General features: G+C 40.5%; 1 protein-coding gene across 1 annotated transcript in view; it reads right to left on the reverse strand.

The window, feature by feature from the left end:
- CLVS1 (clavesin 1) overlaps positions 1 to 21,259 on the reverse strand; it is an 82,188-nt gene extending 60,929 nt beyond the window's left edge. Inside the window, exons 1-2 of the mRNA XM_060775382.2 lie at positions 20,896 to 21,259; positions 9,792 to 10,386 (exon numbers count right to left, since the gene is read on the reverse strand). Coding sequence (XP_060631365.1) covers positions 9,792 to 10,180 — 389 coding nt within the window. The 5' untranslated portion in view covers positions 10,181 to 10,386; positions 20,896 to 21,259. The remainder of the gene's footprint in view (positions 1 to 9,791; positions 10,387 to 20,895) is intronic.
- Positions 21,260 to 22,660: the final 1,401 nt, after the last annotated feature.

Consider the following 22,660-nt stretch of genomic DNA (forward strand, 5'->3'; position numbering starts at 1 on the left):
GCAAGTTCTTCCTAATGTTCAGGTGGAATCTCCTATTATTATTATTATTATTATTATTATTATTATTAATGTTTATTTATACCCCACTTTTTCTCTCCACAAGGATTTAAGCCATGGAATCAAGTGATATCAAAATATTGCTATTGATGCAGTGTAGATACAAATTCAATTTCAGGTAAATTGACTTATCTATGAGTAGACATGCATAGAACTGCATTATCAGCCATATCAATGCTCTTGTCTATCATCCTGAAATGGACATATTTATTAAAGGGCAATTTGATTCTCAGATGAAAATGGCTCAATGTAATTTTGTTGTATCTCAGTTTGTTACATAAAGTAGTAAAGTGAATAGCCACAGATATCTGTAAATTTCAGTTGTGATGGCGAGACCCAAAATGGCTTAGTGTTCCATGATGAGCCTAGGACATGAAGATTGGGTCCAAGACCTAAATCTACTCAAAGACTCACTAACTTTTATAATATCTCAGAAAGCTGCTGTGAGCGCAAATGTCATGGACAACCAAGTAGAACAGTGGTATATAGTATAAAACTCTAAAGCAATTGTATGTAAAATACCTATCCAAACGTATCTTTCCCTATGAACCTGCAAGAGTGTCAAGATGTTCTAGGGAGGCCCTTCTCTCGGTCCGACCTCTGTCACAGGCTCAATTGGTAGGGACGAGAGACAGTGCCTTCTCAGTGGTGGCTCCTCAGCTATGGAACTTCTTCCCCAGTGAGATCAGACTGGCCCTTCCCTCATGGTTGAGTGCATAACCAAGTGAAAACCTACATCCAGAGAGCACTTGGTTATGCACTCAAGCGTTTGGGTACTGCTATATGGATTTGGCATAATGTAGCAACTCTAATGATGGTGGCAGGACTAGGTACCACATTTTAAAGTTTTATTATATATATATATATATATATATATATATATATATATATATATATATATATATAAAAATCTGTTTTGTTGTTTATATATTGCTTTGTTTGAATTGTGAAATTGAATTGTGTCAAGTTATGTAAGATATTTTGAGTCCCCTTCAGGGTGAGAAGAGCCGGATATAAATATTGTTAGTATCATATGGATTTTCCCCTTTCAAATATATCATCTTTTTCAAGAAGGGCATATGGATGTGAAATGTCCAGCCTGTCAGCCCAGTTCCAAAGATAGTGTTATTGCTGTCATATAAATGGTGTCAGAAAAATAACTTCTTAATAGCTCAAGCTGACTGGTAGCTCTTTTTTTCAAGGGGAGCTAATGGTTGACAAATAGTTAAAAATCTTCCTTGAGTGTTCAATCCCCTGAACACTGAAAACAGCATATCTCCTCTTTTCAGCAAAGGAGATGGGATGGTTGTAGCAAAAGCAGTTGTTTTGGATACAGACAGAAAGAAATTACAATTAGAGGAGGGGAATTTTAAGCCACTGCTATTCAAATTGGTGCATCTTGGACTGATGCTTGCCCATGAGCCATCAGTTGCCAGTTTCTGGGTGTTTTCCAAGAAAATAAAATAGCCAATTGACACAAATATAGTATCGGACTCTGCCACCTTGGGGTGGGGGTGGGGGGAATTGTCTGGTCCTCCAGCCTATGCAGTGCAAATGTACCAACCCTAAACCTCATGCAAATTGACATCTTTATGAGGTGGGATAGGTGAATGCAAAGATATCTATTTGTGGAAACTGGTGTTTTTTTTCTTCTAGAAGTACATACCTATTATATACATGAATGCTTTATTTGCATATTTATAAATAAACCAAATATTATAGACACACTGTATTTTCTTTGTTTTCTTAAAACACAAAAAGCCCAGGTGCCCTGGAATTTTTCAATGCTTAAGAAAATAGAGAAAACATAACAATACAATGCATTAGGACCCAGAAGTATCAAGTTAATGTTTCCTCATTAGAGACATCCTATTGCATGTTATTGTTCAGTTAACAGTCTCCTAGGATGTAAACAGAAGCCATTGAAACAACTTCTGTCAACCACAAATATCTTTAATAATTTATTCATCTGCAGTTAGACTTCACATGAGCAATGCCTAGTGTAACTGATAGGTGAAACAAGCTATTTATAGATGAAACAACAAGCAAAGAAGACAGCTGATTGCTCTGAACAACAATTAAAATTCATTTACTTAAAAATCCAGGGTTCTACAGATTATGACTTTGAATTTAAGCATAGGAGGTTTAAAGTATGGAAGAGGAATGTAGAATAGAATGCAAGGGAGCTGATGGAATGGAAAATGAATATCTAAGGAGTAGGGCCATAAAATCATAGAGCTGGAAGAGACCATGGGCCATCCAGTCCAGCTCCCTTTCATGCAGGAATATACATCCAAAGCAGTCCTGATAGATGGTCATCCAGTCTCTGTTTAAAAACCTTCAAAGATTGAGATTCCACTGCACCCAGAGGCAGTGTATTCCACTAATGTTTGGGTAGGATCTCCTTTCCTGAGGTTTGAACCCATTATTCTATATCCCAGGGCTCATCTACACTGGCCCCAAGCCCCAGTTTGGACCAGATGTTGCTCCTGAAGTCCAAACAACTTCCAGGGATTTCTGATCCATACTGCGGGGGAAATGGGTTAGCCCAGTTTTACCCTTTGTTAATCAGCATCAAAGAATGTTCCAGAATTTTGGTAAAACCTTGGAACAGTCCTGCACTTTAAGAGAGTGTGGATAGATGAACTAGCTCTAAGCTGAACCATTCTGCTATTCACACGAACTTGGTATTGGGCCCATGTCACCCTCTCATTGCATCGCCCTGTCCTTCTCCTTGGCCACATGGATGCCTTTGCTGATGTCAGCAAAGATGCCCAGCAATGTTCAGGAGCTCTCCTGCAGCTCTGTGGACATCTAATCATGGTGACAGGGACAACCAAGATGAGGTGACCATCCAGTGGGGCCAAACTAGCTTTGCCCTCTATGAATGGTCTGGACTGCCCCACTGCCGCCACAGGATGGAGACAGACAGGGTAGCCTACCCCAGGCCAGAGTATTGCTACTCTCAAACAGCTTTGGAGTTTAGCATATGTCTGGATGCACATTTAGTCTTTGGAACAGAGGAAACATTTGCTGTCCTTTCTAGTATTTCAACATGGTCAGATACATTCAAATGAGTTTACCCCCCCCCCCCCCACCCTCCTCCCATTATATATTTTTCATATACAAAAAAACTTGCTGATGTCTAAAGAGAAGCCAAAAGAAGGGCATTTCTCCATACTGAGAGAGTACTACCCCCCATGACTAGTAGCCATTGCATTTTCCCAACTGTCCAAGGTGTTATTTCTTATGTATTGCCGTAGAAAGATTTATTGTTTAACTATGTTTAACTGTGAAGGGATGAAGAAATATTTCTTTTTATCACTGTTTATTAATAGTCATGTACAAAAAATGTAATCATTAATTTTATTATTAAGGTTTGAAGCTATATTGATATTTTCAGAGGTAGTCAGGGCCCTTCCACACAGCTATATAATCTAGAAGAGGGGTTCTCAAACTAAGGCCCGGAGGCTGGATGCGGCCCTCCAAGATCATTTACCTGGCCCTCGCTCAGGATCACCCTTAGTCTGAAACTACTTGAAAGTACACAACAACAACAACAACAACAACAACAACAACCCTATCTCATCAGCCAAAAGTAGGTCCACACTTCTCATTTAAATACTAACAAGTTTATATTTGTTAAAGTTGTTCTTCATTTTAATCATTGTATTGTTTTTAAGTGTCTTTTGCACTATAAATAAGATATGTGCAGTGTGCATAGGAATTCATTCATGTTTTTTTTCAAGTTATAATCCGACCCTCCCACAGTTTGAGGGACTGTGACCTGGCCCTCTGTTTACAAAGTTTGTGGACCCCTGATCTAGAATATCAAGGCAGAATAACCCACAATATCAGCTTTGAACTGGGTTATCTGAGTTCACACTGCCATATATCCCAATTCAAAGCAGAAAATGTGGGATTTTATTCAGATGTGGGGAAAGGGCCTCAGAATAAGCCCTTGTTTATTCTCACCCACACAATGGATTTGACTTGTCATGTTTTTGATGACAGCTTCAGTTGTATTCATAATATAGCCTTCAGACATAAGGGCTAATAATGTAAAAGAAAGTCATTTGCCTCGAGCATGATCATTGCACCCAGTAATACAGCTATCAACATATTGACATAGTAGTCATACTAGATTTTATTTCAGCTTTACTGGGGTGTGTGGCGGACTTACTTCTAAACAGTGACAAACCAGCTAAATAGAGTCTAGCCACTGCCGTATTCAATCTATATATCAATTCTTTAGGCTTTACAGCTTCTCATTACTATTCAATAGCTAAGAATGGAAATGAATTTTGATGGATTCAAGATTCCTGATAAGATTATCAATTTTGCATGCCCTAAGGCTTGTTCTGAAACAAAGTATGCCTTGTCTTAAACATTCCCTCATTTGCAAGGTTTATCGTAATTTTCATATGGAGTAGATCCAGTCAGTCTGCAATGTGTCCTATTTGGAATGTGTTTGGGTGAATGTGTGCCAGAACAGTTTACTCTGCCCTGAAGTGTTCTGGTGTTCCACGGCTTTCTGGAGCATATTAGAGCAACACATTTCAGTGGTGGTGGGGACCCTCAGAAAGAGCATTTTTCCTCCAATCCAGATATATTGATGATGTGATGGAGAAGGAATGCAGCAATGCTGGCGATGTAATGTGGAGGGGGTTGGACTGGAGTTGGAGTGAGAGATGTAGCTTCCTTTCTCAAGCAAGAGAATCATTAACATATTCTAAAACATTAACATTTATTGTAAAGAGAGTTTGTATGGCTGAAGAACAGAAATACAGAAATGAAGGCTCTGCTTCTGTGGCTGACAGTAAATTCTTAGAAAACTGGTTTGTAAGTATTCTTCTACACTGTAGATTTAATGCAATTGGACACCTCTTTAACTCCATGGCTCAGTGCTGTGAAATTCTGAGATTCTTGTGACACTAGCACTCTTTACCGGAGAAGAATAAAAATCTAGTAAAAGTACAACTCTTGTGAACCAGGGCAGTTAACGTGGTGTAAAACTGCCTTCATCTCCAATGTGTATGTACCGGGGGGGGGGGGGTAGTATGTGAAGTATGATGTTGTTTTAAAAATGAAATAAAGATGCATCTACATAGGACATTGAAGTGCTGAGGGGAACAAAGGGAGCAGGTTAAGCAGACTGGGTTATAGGGAGAAGACACAGTGTGCTGCTCACTAATATTCCACTCTCACTCTTACTTGGATGGAAATTCAAGTTCATGTGAGATAAGCACTGTATCTATATGTGATTGTGTCTTTGTATGTTGAACAGATTCTGTGGTGTGTGAATACATTATCATTCATTTGCCTAAGCAATGAGATCTGTAATACATTAACCTGGCAGGAGGATGCTTCGATTTTTTTCTGTACTCTGTTGAACTTGATTGTATGGGGAGAACTTTGAAATTTCAGATACTCCTTTTCCTCCTTGCTATTTCTATCTCATGGCTGACTGGGCCTTGTTTGTCTACACTGGCTGTATAGCCCCCATTGAGAGAGAAGTTGCTCTTTGATGTTTGCTTTACACCCAGGAACCTCTGATAGTTACTACTTACTGTGTGTAAACTGTGGCTGGATCTGGTAGGTACTACTTACTGTGTGTAAACTGTGGCTGGATCTGCACTACCCTATAATCCAGTTTCAGAATGCATTGAACTGGATTATAGGGTGGTATAAACCAGGGATCCTCAAACTTTTTAAGCCAAGGGCTGGTTCATGGTCGTTCACATTGTTGGAGGACCAGACTATAGTTTGGAAAAAAATGAACAAATTCCTTTGCACACTGCACTTGTCTTATTTGTAGTGCCAAAAAATCCCATGAAAGAACAATGCAATCTTTAAAATGTAGAACAATTCTAGCCAACATAAATTACCAGTATTTCAGTGGGAAATGTGGAAGGAACAACCAGGTCTGATGTGGACTGGTCCACTGTCTACATGGTCTACTGCTGCCATCTCCTTTACCCTACACAGGGAAAAGGGGACGGATCAAGGCCATGTTGTTGTCGCTGCCACATATGACTGCAGAACTCAGCTCCTCTCCCTCTCCATGATGGCCAGAAGAAATATCAGAGTTCTGCAGCCATCCAACAGTGGTTACGGTGAAAGGGAAGTTAAATCAAGAGTCCAGCCAAACCAAATTACTTTTTTCCACTCTGTTGCCACTATGGGTCATGCACAAAGCGTGTAAACACCTCCAAGACCTCCAGGGCCAGCCTAGAGCATTTGAGATCCCACAATAACTAGGCAGTGTAAATGAGCCCCTGGTCATGATAATTGTTTGACTGTGGGCAGATACATCAGAGGTCCTCTGTCTGGCCATCCCACCTTTCTCACTGAAGACAGAGCAGGAGCATTGTCTTAGGTCTATCAACAAATAGCCAGCCTTGACCTTGTAGGGCCTCATTACAAAGGCCACCTTTGGTGAGAAAAGAGAGGGGCAATGCTCCCTCTTGATGACACTTCTCCCATCACACATGGGGAATACTGTCCTTCTGCAGAGGATCCGTGCTGGCTCCATTGGAAAATGGGAAGCTTACTGTGTCATGGGGAAAACATTCAATGATGCTTCCACCCTGGTAGGAGGTGGGGTCTCCATTCCCAAGACACACAATGTCTTGTGATAGCTGGCAGGGTGGAAGCATCTTAAGGTGCCGATTTAGGTAAGTGTGATGAGGTAGATAGATAGGAAAAGACTCAGAAAGAACTTGGGAAAAAATTGGTCATGTTAGTTGAAGGCCTCCTGGTTGCATAGCAGGTTAAACCACTGAGCTTCTGAACTTGCTGAAAGTTGGTGGTTTGAATCTGGAGAGTAGGGTGAGCTCCCGCTATTAGCCCCAGCTTTTGACAACCTAGCAGTTTGAAAACATGCAAATGTGAATGTATCAGTAGGTACCACTTCTGAAGGAAGGTAACAGCACTCCATGCAATCATATTGGTTGCATGACCTTGATGGTGTCTATGGGCAATGCCAGCTCTTCAGCTTAGAAATGGAGACGAGCACCACCCACCAGAGTCAGACATTACTAGACTTAATGTCAGGGGAAACCTTTACCTTTACTATTTTGGCTGAAGACTGGAATTTGTAGTCCAAAAAGCAACATTTTCCAGACTCTGGAAGAGGCAATTGATACCTTTGCAGTATTATTATGTTTCCTGTTATAACTTTTTATCATGAATTGTTAAATCATGCAACAAAACAGGGTGATAATGAATTGAATACATTATCATCATGCACCACCTCATATGTTGTTGCTGCATAGTATTTTTCACTTTAGAGCTCTCTCTTTCCCCTGTTCACAAGAATGTTATTGATACCATGGCCTGAAAAATGTAATTGTTTTAAGTAAAGTGAAATTGCTCTGAACTAATGACTTCAGTCTATCACATATAAAAGTCTGTGCTGTTGTTGCAGACAGTGGCAGTCTTGGCAGTTCTTTACTGAATAGTAATGTGAAGGAATAAAAGATAAAACAAGGGTGTTTTTTTTTTAATTCTTTTACCGTTATTGACATCCTGCAATAGCTACAAGAATATACATGCAGAAAATGTCAATTATTGCTTGGCAACAGCCTCTAAATCATTAAAAAATACAAACCCGACTGCAGCCAATGGAAATTGCAGAATAAACTTCAAACATGTCTCAATGTACTGAATTTTATTTCTAATAAATTATCATGAGCATCTTGAGATACATCTCCAGTTTTTTTCTGCATAAATTTATTTTCTCAGCCTCTACAGATTTATTTTAAATGTCAGAGATTGACACTAAAATGTGTGGGCATTTTAAAATAATATCTCATTTTACAGACTGTTTTTGATCACTTTTCCCAGATTAGATCTTCAGTTTAACTTGATCAATATCTTTTTTTCTTTTGCAATCTCACATAGCCATAATACCATGCCCTTTAAATCCAAGTCTCTGTACACTTTCTTGCAGAGCAGTTAAGTGTCTGACGTTTACAACTCTTAGGTTAATAAAATAGGATTTATGAGCATTAGCTGGTATCAACTACGGAAAGATCAGTTGTGAGCAAAAGAAGTATTTCCCCCTGACTCCTCAGGTTATTTAGTTTTATTTCATCTCCAGTTTTAAAAACACAATATTTTTACTGTGTCCCCAGTGGTTATATGACGTGCATAGTATGACCAATTTTCTGGTATGATAGGCACTAAGGAACTTTCTGCAAATATTTTGTTAAAATATGTATTATTCATGGAGAAAATGGACTACACATTTGAAGCAGCATACAGTTAATTATTACAATTACAAAGTACAACCCTTTATTCATAAACCTAATACCCAAGGTTTCATTCTCCAGCAAAGGTTCACTGCCTTGTTGCGGCGCTGGAGCTTGGGCACCTCAATGATGCCACAAGCAAAACTGTGAAGGGTCACCCAGGACGGGATGGTCATGGCAGAGAGGTCAGACCAAATGTGATCCCTGGGGAAGATAATGGCAACCCACCCCAGTATTCTTGCCAAGAAACCTAAATGGATCAGCAAAACCAGAGATATGTTGGTATGCCATCGGATGATGGGTCTCCCATCATGCAATGTGTGGGGCTTGATGAAATTAGGAATTGTGGGAGTTGAAGTCCAAAACACCTGGAGGGCCGAAGTTTGCCCATGCTTGCTCTAGACCAAGTATCCCCAAACTAAGGCCCCCTGGTTGAATGCTGCCCTCCAAGGTCCTTTACCTGCCCCTGCCATAAACTTTAGACTTAAGGTTACTTTAAGTCTGAAACGAATTGAAGGCACACAACAACAAAAATCCTAATTACCTTGACTATTTAATCAGCCCAAAGCAGGCCCAAACTTCCCATTGAAATCCTGGTAAGTTTATGTTAAATATTGTATTGTTCTGTCGTGGTTTTGTTTTGTTTTCTGGCACTACAGATAAGATGTGCGCAGTGTGCATATGAATTCATTCATATTTTTTTCAAACTATATTTTATTTATTTATTTGGTTTACCTTTACCCCGCCCTTCTCACCCTGAAGGGGACTCAGTCCAAGGCCACAATAGTCTGAGGGACTGTGAACCAGCCCTCATCTTAAAAAAATTGAGGACCCCTGCTCTAGGCCCTCCAGTGCAATTGATAGTATTCTTCTACCCAGGTATAGTCAAGATATAGAGATTACTGTTATACATAGTTTCAGGTATCCATGGGGAAGTTTGGAATGTATCCCTATTAATACAGAGAGTTGTACTATGCAATTACAGTATATACTACTTTGACGCTGGGTGCACAACCAATGGTCCTCCAAGTTTTTGGGACTCCAACTTCCAGAATTCCTAGCCATCTTGTCCAATGATCAGAAATTCTGGGAGCCGAAGTCCAAAACATCTGAAGGGCCACAGGTTGTGCACCACTGATCTGTACTATAAAATGTATGATGTTTGATACCATGTTAATTACCATGTCTCAGTGCTATAGAATCATTGGAGTGATAGTTCTGCAAGGTCTTGAGTCTTCTCTCCCAAAGATTGCTGGTGCCTCATCAAATTATAACTAACATGATTCCATAGCATTGAGCAGTTAATGTGATGTCAAACTGCATAAATTCTACATTGTATAAGATGCACTCTATCTAATCAATTAAATTGAGAGATCAATTCAGGATTTGAATTTGAATCGCATTGCCCAAAATATTGCTCATATTGACAAGTTAATGAATGGTGCATTAAAAGAAGATAAGTACACTATCTACATTTACCTACTCTGATCCCAGTTGGCTGCAAAGAGCAGAAGAATCTTCCTGCCACAGTGGTCGCGGTTTTCCAGCACCCCCGGGAATCCATCAATCAGGGCACGCTTTATCCCTGGATCATCAGCCTTGAAATTTTTGAACATATCCAGATTTAGCTGACGGTACTGGAAGTATTGAGCCAGTAACCTGAAGGCATCTGTTTGGTGAAACTTTCTGGCTCGGAGAAATCTCAAGATGAAGGCATCATCTGTACGTAAAAATCCAATGTCAGGCCTAGTGATGATCATGTCTCTGACTTGTTGGATATCCTGATGCAAAACATCTGGGTTTTCATTGAGTTCCAGACGGGCTTTCTCGATAGTCTCTGGACTGAGTCCAGCATGTAAATGGGTCATCTTTACAAAAGCCTTTTCCAAATCCTTAATTTCAGAAATGTAATCAGATGAAATACTTGTCCCATTCAACTAACATCCATTCAAGGGCATTTAACTGTTTGCGTTGTCCTGAAACATATCTTTCATATTCACACATAGAGCTCTCACTTTCAGTTCTCATTCCTAGATATCCATCCAGGGAAATAAGCTTCTTTTATCATTGTTCTCTGAAAAACAAATAAAGATTTTAAAAAAATCTTACGATTGCATGTCTGTAATGAGCACATTTCCAAACATGTTTATTTCCCTATTTTTTATAATGCAGGTGAGATTAAAATTTAAATACCAAAAATTTAACAGTAATTGAATGTAATACTTAGTACAATGTCATCATTACTTCTACTATATGTGGAACGGAAGCATCGTGAACACAGCTCGGTGGGTTTATAATTGAATAGAGCCTTTAGCAACACTGATATTGCACAGATTTAACATTCTATTGCATTTTCTTGCTTAATTAGGATGCAAATAATAATGGAAGACACTGACAGCTCCATCAAAGCATTCCTAGACAGAGAAAAGAAGATGCCTTTTAAGACTGCCTAAAGAAACAATGCTTAAAATAATGGCTATCCTTTGCTCAATAATTGAAGCTTGATTCCAGACAGGACCACAATTACTGAGGAACAACCAAAAGCAATGAGTATATCAACAGTGTAGAAGAAGGAGGAGGAGGAGGGGAAGAGGAAGAGGAAGAGGAAGGGGAAGAGGAAGGGGAAGGGGAAGAGGAAGGGGAAGGGGAAGGGGAAGGGGAAGGAAAGAGAAAGAGAAAGAGAAAGAGAAAGAGAAAGAGAAGGAGAAGGAGAAGGAGAAGGAGAAGGAGAAGGTGGTTACCTGTCTCTCCCTGTGGCCCAAGGCAGATACCACTTTAAGTGTCATGGCTGTATCCTACAGAATCCTGGAATCTGTAGTTCAGTGAAGCACCATCACTCTTTGGCAGAGAAGACTAAACCTTGCAAAACTACAAATCCTGGGATTCCATAGGATGGAATTATGGGACTTAAAGTGGTGTCAAACAGCTATAATTCTGCAGTATGGATACACCCAACTTCAGACATTGTAAAGAAATGACTACTAGTCAACTCATTAACATAATAATAGAGTTGTTCCTCTTAGATATCTCTGAAACGGGATTAATACAAAAGGCAGATATAGGCCACAAATGCAGTTATACAGTAGAGACTTGCTTATCCAACATAAATGGGCCGGCAGAACATTGGATAAGTGAAAATGTTGGATAATAAGGATTAAGGAAAAGCCTATTCAACATCAAATTACATTATGATTTTATAAATTTAGCTCCAAAACATCATGTTTTACAACAAATTAACAGAAAAAAGCAGTTCAATACATGGTGACATTACTGTATTTATGAATTTAGCACCAAAACATCACAATGTGTTGAAACAGCTGTGGATCTGGGCAGGAGGCAGGCTGCATTGGATAATACAGAATATTGGATGAGCGAAGGTTGGATAAACGAAACTCTACTGTATTTGCAGTGTGCACCTGTGTCCTGTACACATTTTACTGTCCATATGAACAAGCCATTGCACAGTCAGCAGTGGAACTTCACTGTCAAAAGCAACACTCACAAAAGAATCCCTGACAAAATTCAATCTGGTGTAATGGCTACATTGCCAAATCTGGAACTGGTGTGCTTCCATACTACACTGGTATAGAACTGTTGTATCCACTTGCTTTATTCCTGAAATACTTAGATTTCTCACCAAGAGAGTTCTAGAGCCCTATCAGACTAAAACCCTAGGATTCCACATGCCAATTAAAGAGGAATCATAATATTATAACTGTTCAGTGTGAAACTTGCCCTAGCTGCAAATCTCTTTTGACTTCCTTTCATTGTGGACCATGCTACCTCCATCTAGTTTTTTAGTTTCTTGTGACACCAAACAACAACTGCCTTTGCAAGATTCAGATTCACATTTCCCATCTGGATTAGTTTTATTTTAAGCAATGGCATGTTTTGCAAGCAATCGTTTTATCTCTCATCAGTTTAGCACTCTGTGGTAAATTCCATCAGCATCTGTAGGATTTGTAGTTATTTTTAAAGCTATAATTCCCTCTCTAGAAATATTTTTCACTGACAATGTAACTTTCACTTAATAGCTTCATCAGCTTCAAGGTGACTCTGTACGTGCGTGAATCAGTGTGTCATTCAGTACAAGCACTATTATCTTATTCTCTTGTTCATTTCAGAAAAGCAGCCAGCCTCATGCCTTCAGCAATCTACTGGTAACACTTGTATGTTTTTTATGATGGAGGTACACATTAAATACATTGTTTACAAAACCATGTCTTGGCTATACCATTAATAGTTTAATTGGAGAACATTAGAATACATCTACCCACTCTGTCCATTTTCCACAAGGACTAAAAGCTTGGATGTTCCATTGTGCCTTTGACTAGGCAGTTCACCAGAGAATTATCCCGTTCCTTCACTTTAGTTTGGCCCTTTCCTGTATTTCTGACACTTTAAAGGCTAAGGCCATTATTGTTCTAGCCCAGCCCTCTGAATGTTGCCATTTCCCTCGGCCCTATTTAGGAACCATTACACTTACTCTGAGCCTCCCAAACCCAACATCAATTTTTGTTCAGCAATTATATTGCTTTTATGATGTTGCCTGATTGAGATGTTTTTATTTATTTGTTGTTGGTTGTATTTTATTGTGCTTGTTTTAACCTGTAATTTTTGGGCTTGTCCCTTTGTAAGCTGCCCTGAGTCCCTTCGGAGAGATGGAGGTGGGGTATAAAAATAAAATTATTATTATTATCTACATAAGGTTAATTTTCTGGAATCAGTTGCACTCATTCATCTATCCTGATTGCCATAAACAAAAGATACAAGCTTTTTTGCAGGTCCATCTTATAGTTTCATAGAAGAAGAGGTGGGTGATGATGGAGGAGGAGAAGCAGAACTTCTGCTGCTACTAAAAGTAGTCATCCTCAAAGAGGTTTACACATTTAAAAGATTACAACTAAATCATAGAATCATGAATTTGGGAGAGACCACAAGGGCCATCTAGTCTGATCCCCTTGCCATGCAGAAACACACAGAGACACACACACTCTAAACAATACAATTCAAAAACAATACTGCATGCTAAAAGACATCCGTTCTAAAAGCCTTACTAAGGAGAGAGTTTCAGACTCCTTTTTCCAATAAGCTTTATTTCTGAGATCTCAAATGGGTTACTGAAGTTCACTGTACCAGTTGAGAGAGTAAAGTTATTGCAGAAGTACACTAGAATGATGCCATTACCTTTACAACTCTCTTATTTTCAACGTACAATAGCAATGAAAGCAACTAAATGGAGGATACAGTGGTGGGATTTTGCAATCCATGTCTAAAATGAGTAATGAAAGATGAGTGAAATTCTGAAATTACTAAAGATTATAGGGCCAACCAGAATTTAAAATAGTGAAGCACTGTTTGCCTCAGGTGGAAAATACTGAGGAATAGCAACCCATTGTCTCATGCTCTTGAGCTTCCTGGTCTTTTCCTCTGATTTTCCTCTGGCCTGGCACATTCAAGAGAAGATGCTAGTTCATTGCAAGTATTCATGCCCTTCATGAATACTGTTAAGAGCTCTTTGTCAGTAGAGTATAGAATAGGCATGGACAAACTTCAGCCCTCCAGATGTTTTGGACTTCAACTCCCACAATTGTGAGAATTGGAGTCCAAAATACCTGCAGGGCCAAAGTTTGCCCATGCCTCGTATAGAGCCTTGGATGGTATGGACTATCATTAATTAGACATCTTTTAAAATAAATTTTTAAACATCTCTTGGGAGTGCTTTAGTTGCATTGTAGGGGGTTGAACTAAATTGCTCTTATAGTCCCTTCCAACTCTGTGATTCATGAACTCATTTCCCAGTATCTCAATCTTCCCGTTAAGGAGAAAAATGTTTGGGGCTGTGTCTTGTCAGACTGGCAGTTTGAGAACTTAGTCTTTGTATTGTATTAGCTTCAATTTAGTGAAATCATGGCCAGATTAGATTATTTCATCTGTCAATTCTGAGTTTCTGTAATGAGAGTATTTTTGTCATTTAGAAGATCTGTGCCATGCACAACTGCCAAGTAGCAGGAGATGTATGGTCCAGCAGTAGAAATGGGGAGGGGAGAGTTGCTACAATACAGTAGATGGGATGATAGCTGTGTATATCTTGGGTTGTATAAATCATAATTCATTTCTGACACTGCCAAACACCAGATTGATATGTACCAGTATGTCACTGAATGAGGGTCTGTCTGAGGCACTAAATGATACTGTCTTCACTAAAATATATTTCCAGACTGTGGCCGTTCAGGTTTACAGTTATTTTGAAATAGCCCACCTTACATTTATAAAATGTAGTAACTACACCATAACAGCATTGGGGAGGGAGGGGGACAGCTCACTCTGTTGCACATGCTGGTGTATCATTCATTTTTACAAGCTTTCTTTCATACTAACATCTGGCTTTAAAGCAATATGCAGGCAGCTAGAATAATCAATATTGCTTTGAACAGCAGGGCTGTTTCCTGAAAGCATTACTAGGTGTTAACTACTATTGCTCCATTGAGATATGCTTACCTAGCTATTGAAGACATTCCTGCCACTGTGCTTTCATTTGTAAACATGCCTTCATGTTTAATATGTTGCTTCTTGTATTACTGCCTCATAAGAATACTTAGTGTTCTTTTTTAAAGTGGTTTCATTATGGCCCACTGAGGGCACATGGACCATGCATGGTGTAATCTCTGTTAGACATAAATATACCCTGGTGTCTCTCTTTGTATTCATTGTAGAAATACAGGAGTCCATGAGTAGACAACATGGTACAAGAGTTACCATATAATTGGTTATCAATAGCAAGGGTTATCACAGAATCATAGAGTTAAAAGAGACCACAAGGGCCATCCAGTCTAATCCCTTGCCATTCAGAAATACCTGATCAAAGCACTCCTGACAAATTACCATCCAGTTTCTGCTTAAAACCTCCAGAGAAGGAGATTCCATCACACTCTGAGCTTTGAACAGCTTTAACCATCACGAAGTTCTTCCTAATGTTTAGGTGAAATCTCTTTTCCTGCAATTTGAATCTCTTTATCTGTGTGCTAGTCTCTAGAGCAGCAGAAGACAATTTTGCCCCTCCTCAACACATTCAAATATTTAAACATGGTATGTAAACCAGAACACAAGGATTTATGAGCAAATACCATAAGATATATCATAGTATTTGGAAAGTAATTGTTATTTGACTGTGTTTCCCATTATTCCTAGACATCACCGACAACCAATGTTGAGGGATAATGGAAGCTGCAGTCCAACAGTATACACAACTACACATCCACAATATTTCAATGTCCACTGGGTGAGCCTGAGCAAGTCACACTCTCACAGCCTTGGAGGAACCCCTCTGAATAAACCTTACCAAGAAAGAGTAAGATTAAGTCAGCCAGAGTTGACTTAAAGGCACATATTTATTGCAGAAATATATTGGATCGCACAGTCTTCAAGAATCATTCACTACAGCTACAGATATCACAATTCACAACTATTATAATAGCAACTGTCTCCTATTAACAATTTCCTGTTAGTGGAATTGCATCTGTGAGCAGCACCAACCAAATGTGGCTGTTCAACAGGATGTTGCAGTGATGCCAGAAGGGAAATGTGTGGGCACCACAGAAACCAGACAGTACTATAGAATGACTCAGTATTACAGTGCATGCTCCTACCAATTGAGTAGTAGCATAATAAATTACATTTCAATGATTTCCATTTCATGGCTATGAGGTATATGGGGCAGAAACTGTGGACAAAATCTTCCCACTAATTACTTCCCAAAGGAAATATGACTTGTGGAGGAACCATTGCTTTGCACACATGCGCACACAGGCTTTATGCCATCACAATTATGCCATCCCTTCAGGAAAAAAAGTCTTTTTCTTATGTCCTTGGAAATGAAAAGATCTTAAATGCAGCTTTCAGAGAAATGAAGATCCACATAATAAGCACCCTCTACAACTCAACACCTTTAAAATGGTTGTAGGAAAAGTGAAATTCATTTATCAATTGTTCCATAATACTGAATGCAACTTTTGTCTCATTTTCTTGTGAATTTGGATGCTCTGCCAGCCATGAAGATGTATGTTTATATGTAACTCTGTTAGAGTAAACATTAAAAACTGGGAAGGAGACCAAAAATGCCAGAACATTCTGATTCCTATTAAACTTAAAACAGCACAAATGGTTCATAGACAAATTTCACCCATATTTCTATGGTTAGCAAATAAATTATGACATCTATCATTTATCATGGCCAGTACTAAATGATTATTTTGATATTAGTATGTTATAAACTGCCTTGAGTCCCATCCCCCCTGGAGTGAGAAAGGCAGTATATAAATATCATAAATAAATAAAAATGTGTGTCAGGAGCAACTTGAGAAACTGCAAATCACTTCTCGTATAAGAGAATTGACCGTCTGCAAGGACATTGCCCAGGGGACGCCTGTATGTTTAATGTCTTAGAATCATAGAATCAAAGAGTTGGAAGAGACCTCATGGGCCATCCAGTCCAACCCCCTGCCAAGAAGCAGGAATATTGCATTCAAATCACCCCTGACAGATGGCCATCCAGCCCCTGTTTAAAAGCTTCCAAAGAAGGAGCCTCCACCACACTCCGGGGCAGAGAGTTCCACTGCTGAACGGCTCTCACAGTCAGGAAGTTCTTCCTCATGTTCAGATGGAATCTCCTTTCTTGTAGTTTGAAGCCATTGTTCTGCGTCCTAGTCTCCAAGGAAGCAGAAAACAAGCTTGCTTCCTCCTCCCTGTGGCTTCCTCTCACATATTTATAAATGGCTATCATATCTCCTCTCAGCCTTCTCTTCTTCAGGCTAAACATGCCCAGCTCCTTAAGCCGCTCCTCATAGGGCTTGTTCTCCAGACCCTTGATCATTTTAGTCGCCCTCCTCTGGACACATTCCAGCTTGTCAATATCTCTCTTGAATTATGGTGCCCAGAATTGGACACAATATTCCAGGTGTGGTCTAACCAGAGCAGAAAAGAGGGGTAGCATTACTTCCCTAGATCTAGACACTATGCTCCTATTAATGCAGGCCAAAATCCCATTGGCTTTTTTTGCTGCCACATCACATTGTTGGCTCACGTTTAACTTGTTGTCCACGAGGACTCCAAGATCTTTTCTTACCAACCATATGGAAGGCTTTTCTCATATCCCCGCATGGGGAGCTGGAGCTGATAGAGGGAGCTCAACCCGCTCTCCCCAGATTCAGACTTCCGTCCTGTCAGTCATCAGTCCTGCTGGCACAAGAGTTTAGCCCATTGTGCCACGAGGGGAATAAATAAATAAATAAATGTCTGAAAGAAGGCATGATAAAAACATTTCCAACACATACTGGTAAATCCCAAAGCCAACAATGCAATATCTATTCTTTACTAAGGATAATATTTACCAACACACAGTTGTCTAATGCAAACCTTATGACACAATAATTTCTAAGATTTACCAGTAAATCCTAAAAATTACCAAGTGCTTTCAGCAAATGGTATAGTTTGGCCTGCATTTCTTCCACCATCCTTTCTTTTCTATAGAGAGTGTTGTGTATGTCTTGTGGCAGAATGACGCTTTATAGTTGCATGTGTATTAATTAAGACACTGATGTGGTTCATATAAGAAAAAATGTGTTTAAAATGATTTTATTATTTATTTATTTACTTACTTACTTACTTCACTTGTATACTGCTTTTCTCCCCTCAGCTTTGAATAGGGGACTCAAAGCGATTTCCAACATAATTAGGGCAAAATTAAATGCCTCACATACAGAAACCTAACATTATGATAATAACATACAGTTATCAATTAAATCATAAAACACGACATCATTTAAACATGGAATTAAAAAACATATAAACATAAACATTAAAATCACACAATCCAACAATTTTAGCCCAGGTCGTTCCAAATATCATGTCTATTGTACATAATCCCTAATCATTCCTTGTACTGCTGCTGTCCAAAAGCTTGGTCCCATAGCCAAGGTTTTGCTTAGAAACAATGGCCACTGGTTTCAGCATAGCTCTTAGGTAAGCTTTTAAAAGAAAAATAGGTTTCTTTATCTTGTAGGGAGTTGGTAATCTGCCGAGCTAAATTAAACAGGCAGTTTAACACTACATAAGAAAACTGCCTGCAAATATTTATCACTCTGTAAGCCATTGACCTGCAGACCCAATTCTGCAGTTCCTAGTTATTGACTGTGATACTTCATTAGACACCATAGATTAACAAAGACTGTAGGAAAAAGTCTCTGTGAAAAACAGGAAAAAATTGGAAAGATCTAGTCCAGTGTTTCTCAACCTGGGGGTCAGGACTCCTGGGGGGGGGGTCATGAATGGGTGTCAGAAGGGTCACCAAAGACCATCAGAAACACACAGTATTTTCTGTTGGTCATGGGGGTTCTGTGTGGGAAATTTGGCCCAATTCTATCATTGGTAGGGTTCAGAATGCTCCTTTTAGGTGAACTATAAATCCCAGCAACTACAACTCCCAAATGTCAAGCTCTATTTCCCCAAAACTCCACCAAGTGTTCACATTTGGGCATATTAAGTATTCATGCCAAGTTTGATGTAGATTCATCATTGTTTGAGTTCACAGTGTTCTCTGGATGTAGGTGAACTACAACTCCCAAAGTCAAGGTTGATGCCCACCAAACCCTTGCAGTATTTTCTGTTGGTCATGGGAGTTCTGTGTGCCAAGTTTGGTTCAATTCCATTGTTGGTGGAGTTCAGAATGCTCTTTGATTGTAGGTGAACTATAAATCCCAGCAACTACAACTCCCAAATGACAAAATCCTCTCAATCCCACTAGTATTCAAATTTGAACGTATCAGATATTTGTGTCAAATTTGGTCCAGTGAATGAAAATACATTCTGCATATCAGATATTTATATTACAATTCACAACAGTAGCAAAATTACAATGTATGAAGTACCTATGAAAATAATGTTATGGTTGGGGGTCACCACAAGATAAGGAACTGTATTAACGGGTCATGGCATTACAAAGTTTGAGAACCACTGATCTAGTTTCTAAAACATTCCCTGTGAAGATCACAAAGCAGAGTCAACAAGAAAGGGGAAAGCTGACAAAACCATTTATTCTTAAAACTAAACTAAAATCCTGTCATCTGCAAGTTACATGGTTGCAGGGAAATTGGCTAAGCTTTTCTTGTTTTGTTTTGTTCCCGCAACAAAAAACCAGTTACCACCCAGAAGAGAGAACTCATACCTTTGCTGTTTGGTGCATGACATCATATTATTATATAACGTCATTTTACTTGTTGGCAATGCACTCACTTCCAGTGTACCAGGACAATCTGTGTTATCCTCTGATTATATGATGGAAGTCCAAGACAAACCTCCCCCCCCCCCCCCCCCCTTTACAATCTCATCTGTTCTTTTCTTCCCAATATAAACCAATCACGGACTACTTATGAACAAAGACCCGCCATCTGCTCTGTAACTTTAATATTATTCTCCTCCCCACCCTAAATTTCACCCCAGTTTAATAGTCATCCCATGGCACAAGACACTGGAAAGGATTTTCAGCAATGGAACTGTATTGTGAAATTATGCCAAGAGACTATTTCAATATATTTTGGGTATGTGTGCTTGTGTGTGAGAAAAAAAAATCAACAATGTTTTACTTTCTGCAGTAAAGAAAACAGATATGGAAAGATGGGAGTCTTTCCTCCCCTCGTCCCATATTAACAGTGACAATCTCCCACTGAGAAGCAAAATTCAATTGACCCTGGGTTGTGAGTTTTCTGGGCTGTATGGCTATGTTCCAGCAGCATTCTCTCCTGACATTTTGCCTGCATCTATGGTAGGCATCCTCAGAGGTTGTGAGGTCTCACAACCTCTGAGGATGCCTGCCATAGATGCAGGCAAAATGTCAGGAGAGAATGCTGCTGGAACATAGCCATACAGTTTGGAAAACTCACAACAACCCAGTGATTCTGGCCATGAAAGCCTTCGACAATCAATTGACACTGTTTGTTTTCTCCATCACATCCAGCCTTGGGTTTAATATGCCTGGTGGAAGCAGAGGGCAATGTTGGGGGGGGGGGGGGGGTTGCTTGTTTGTTTTACCAGCCTTGACTCCCTGATCTCCACAACTGGAGATCTGGGGAGAGACTATCATGCCCTTCCGCTCCTTTCCTCTCCCTCTCCATCCCCACCAGCCTTTTCCCAGTTGCAACCTTGGTCTGAACTCCCTTTTGCCACCAACTTGCGTCTTTTTATCCCAGACTCTGGAGGACTGGTGCGGATCCCTCCCTGCCACCTTCTTCCTTTTCCTTTTGAGAATCGCCAGAGGCTCGTTTGGAGCAAAGATGGGAGGAAAATGTTGCAATAGGAGGAAAGGATAAAGGCAAGGCGGGGAGGAAGAAGGGATGGATGCTGCCGAGGGCGGATGGATCGCAGGCGGGAGCTGTCCGCGCAGGATGGTGCTGAAACGCCGCAGCCATGGCATTGCAACAAAAATACAAGGGGAGCGAGGCGAGGGCGGAGGCGGGGAGGAGGAGGAAGAGGAGGAGGAGGAGGAGGAGGGAAGCCTGGGCAAAGCACACAAAAGACCCATCCCAAATACCTTTGGAGCCCCGCGCAGCCCCGCCTCGGGTGAGGTCCTCCGCAGGGATGCTGTCCTCAAAGGCAGATGGAGGGGTTCAGGGAGGCGGAGAGGTCGCCTTCCTCGGTGCGCCTCAGCTCCAGAGCTTCTTCCCCAGGAGCGGCGAAGGAGTGAGCCGGGGCTCCTGGAGGCTGTGCTTTTTTGGGCAGGGACCGCGCGGGTGTGTGTGCGGCTGGGTGCACGCGCCTCGGCCACGCAGAGCCTGCCTCCCCCGGGTCCTAAAGGCCTTCCCTGCTCCTGCAACAGGAGGGCACCCCTTCAGCACCCAGGGCACGGAGACCCCTCCTGTGCCTGGCAGATGTCTCAAGACAGCTCGTGCCATTCACCATTTGCAGCTGCCTCAGCCAGAACATAAAACCCCACCCCAATACCCAGAGGCGGCCCTATGTAATTTTCGGTAAGCAAACAGTATTTTGGCACCCCCCCCCCCCCCCCCACCAATCACAGATATATATTTTCTGTTCACAGTGGGAGTTCTGTGTGTCATATTTGGTTCAATTCCATCATTGGTGGAGTTCAGAATGCACTTTGATTGTAGGTGAACTATACATCCCAGTAACTACAACTCGCATATGTCAAGGTCTATTTCCCCCCAAGAGTGCCTCAAGAGCCCCCCTGGGCAAAATCAACTATACTTCACGTAATGGGTTGAGCCGCCCCTGCCAATACCTTTATGTTGCATAGAGTGTCTTCCAGTGAAAAGAAACTAACCTGACTACCTAGAATTTGTACAACTAACTCTTTATTAGGGATGGGTGGACATGTGGCACTCCAGACCTTGAGGAATGACAACTTCCATAATTCCTCATCACTGGCTATGCTGGATAGGGCTTGTGGGAGATATGATCCAACATTGGGTTTCTGTGAGTTTTCTGGGTTTTATGGCCATGTTCCAGAAGCATTCTCTCCTGTTTGAGGCAAGTGGGAATGCTGCAATTGATCGCCTTGATTAGCATTGAATAGCCTTGCTGCTTCAAGGCTTGGCCTCTTCCTGCCTGGGGAAATCCTTTGTTGGGAATCCTTTCCAGGCAAGGAAACAATCAGGGCCAGTTAATGACCTCCCAACAAAGGTTCCCCCAATCAAGGTGATCAACTGCAACATTCACACTTGCCTCAAGCAGACAAGAGTTCTTTTTCCCACCCTGGACATTCCACAGATATATAAACCTCACTTGCCTTGTTTCCAAAAAACCTCACAACCTCTGAGGATGGCTGCCATAGATATGGGTGAAACATCAGGAGAGAATACTTCTGGAACATGGCATACAGTCCAGAAAACTCAAGCAACCGAATGAGTCCAGCCATTAAAGCCTTTGACAACACATTAACCTAACATTATCTGAAAGACTATGGAGGCCAACTTTTGCTGTAACTTAGCCTGAATCAAAATTGCTGCTCTCCTATTCTTGATTCCCATCTGCCTCAGTCTAATTCTATTTCTCTTCAGTCACTGCCATATTGACCACTGATGAGGAATTGAATGCTTTCAAGACCTGCAGGTTGACAGGTTCTTAGTCCCGGTTCAATGCCAGAGAACAGCCAAAGTGGTGATAAAAGAGCATAAACATATTTGTTTGGGTATGGTCTACCCTGGGTCCTGCATAAGAAGAAATATAGTATAATTATAAAAAACATTAATAATAAATCCCCCAACATGGTGCCCTCCAGATGTTTTACCATGTATTATCCATCATTCCTTATCATTGGTGACAATGACTGGAAGCAG

The sequence above is a fragment of the Anolis sagrei genome, chromosome 4 (assembly GCF_037176765.1).
Source record: "Anolis sagrei isolate rAnoSag1 chromosome 4, rAnoSag1.mat, whole genome shotgun sequence".
Lineage (NCBI taxonomy): Eukaryota > Metazoa > Chordata > Lepidosauria > Squamata > Dactyloidae > Anolis > Anolis sagrei.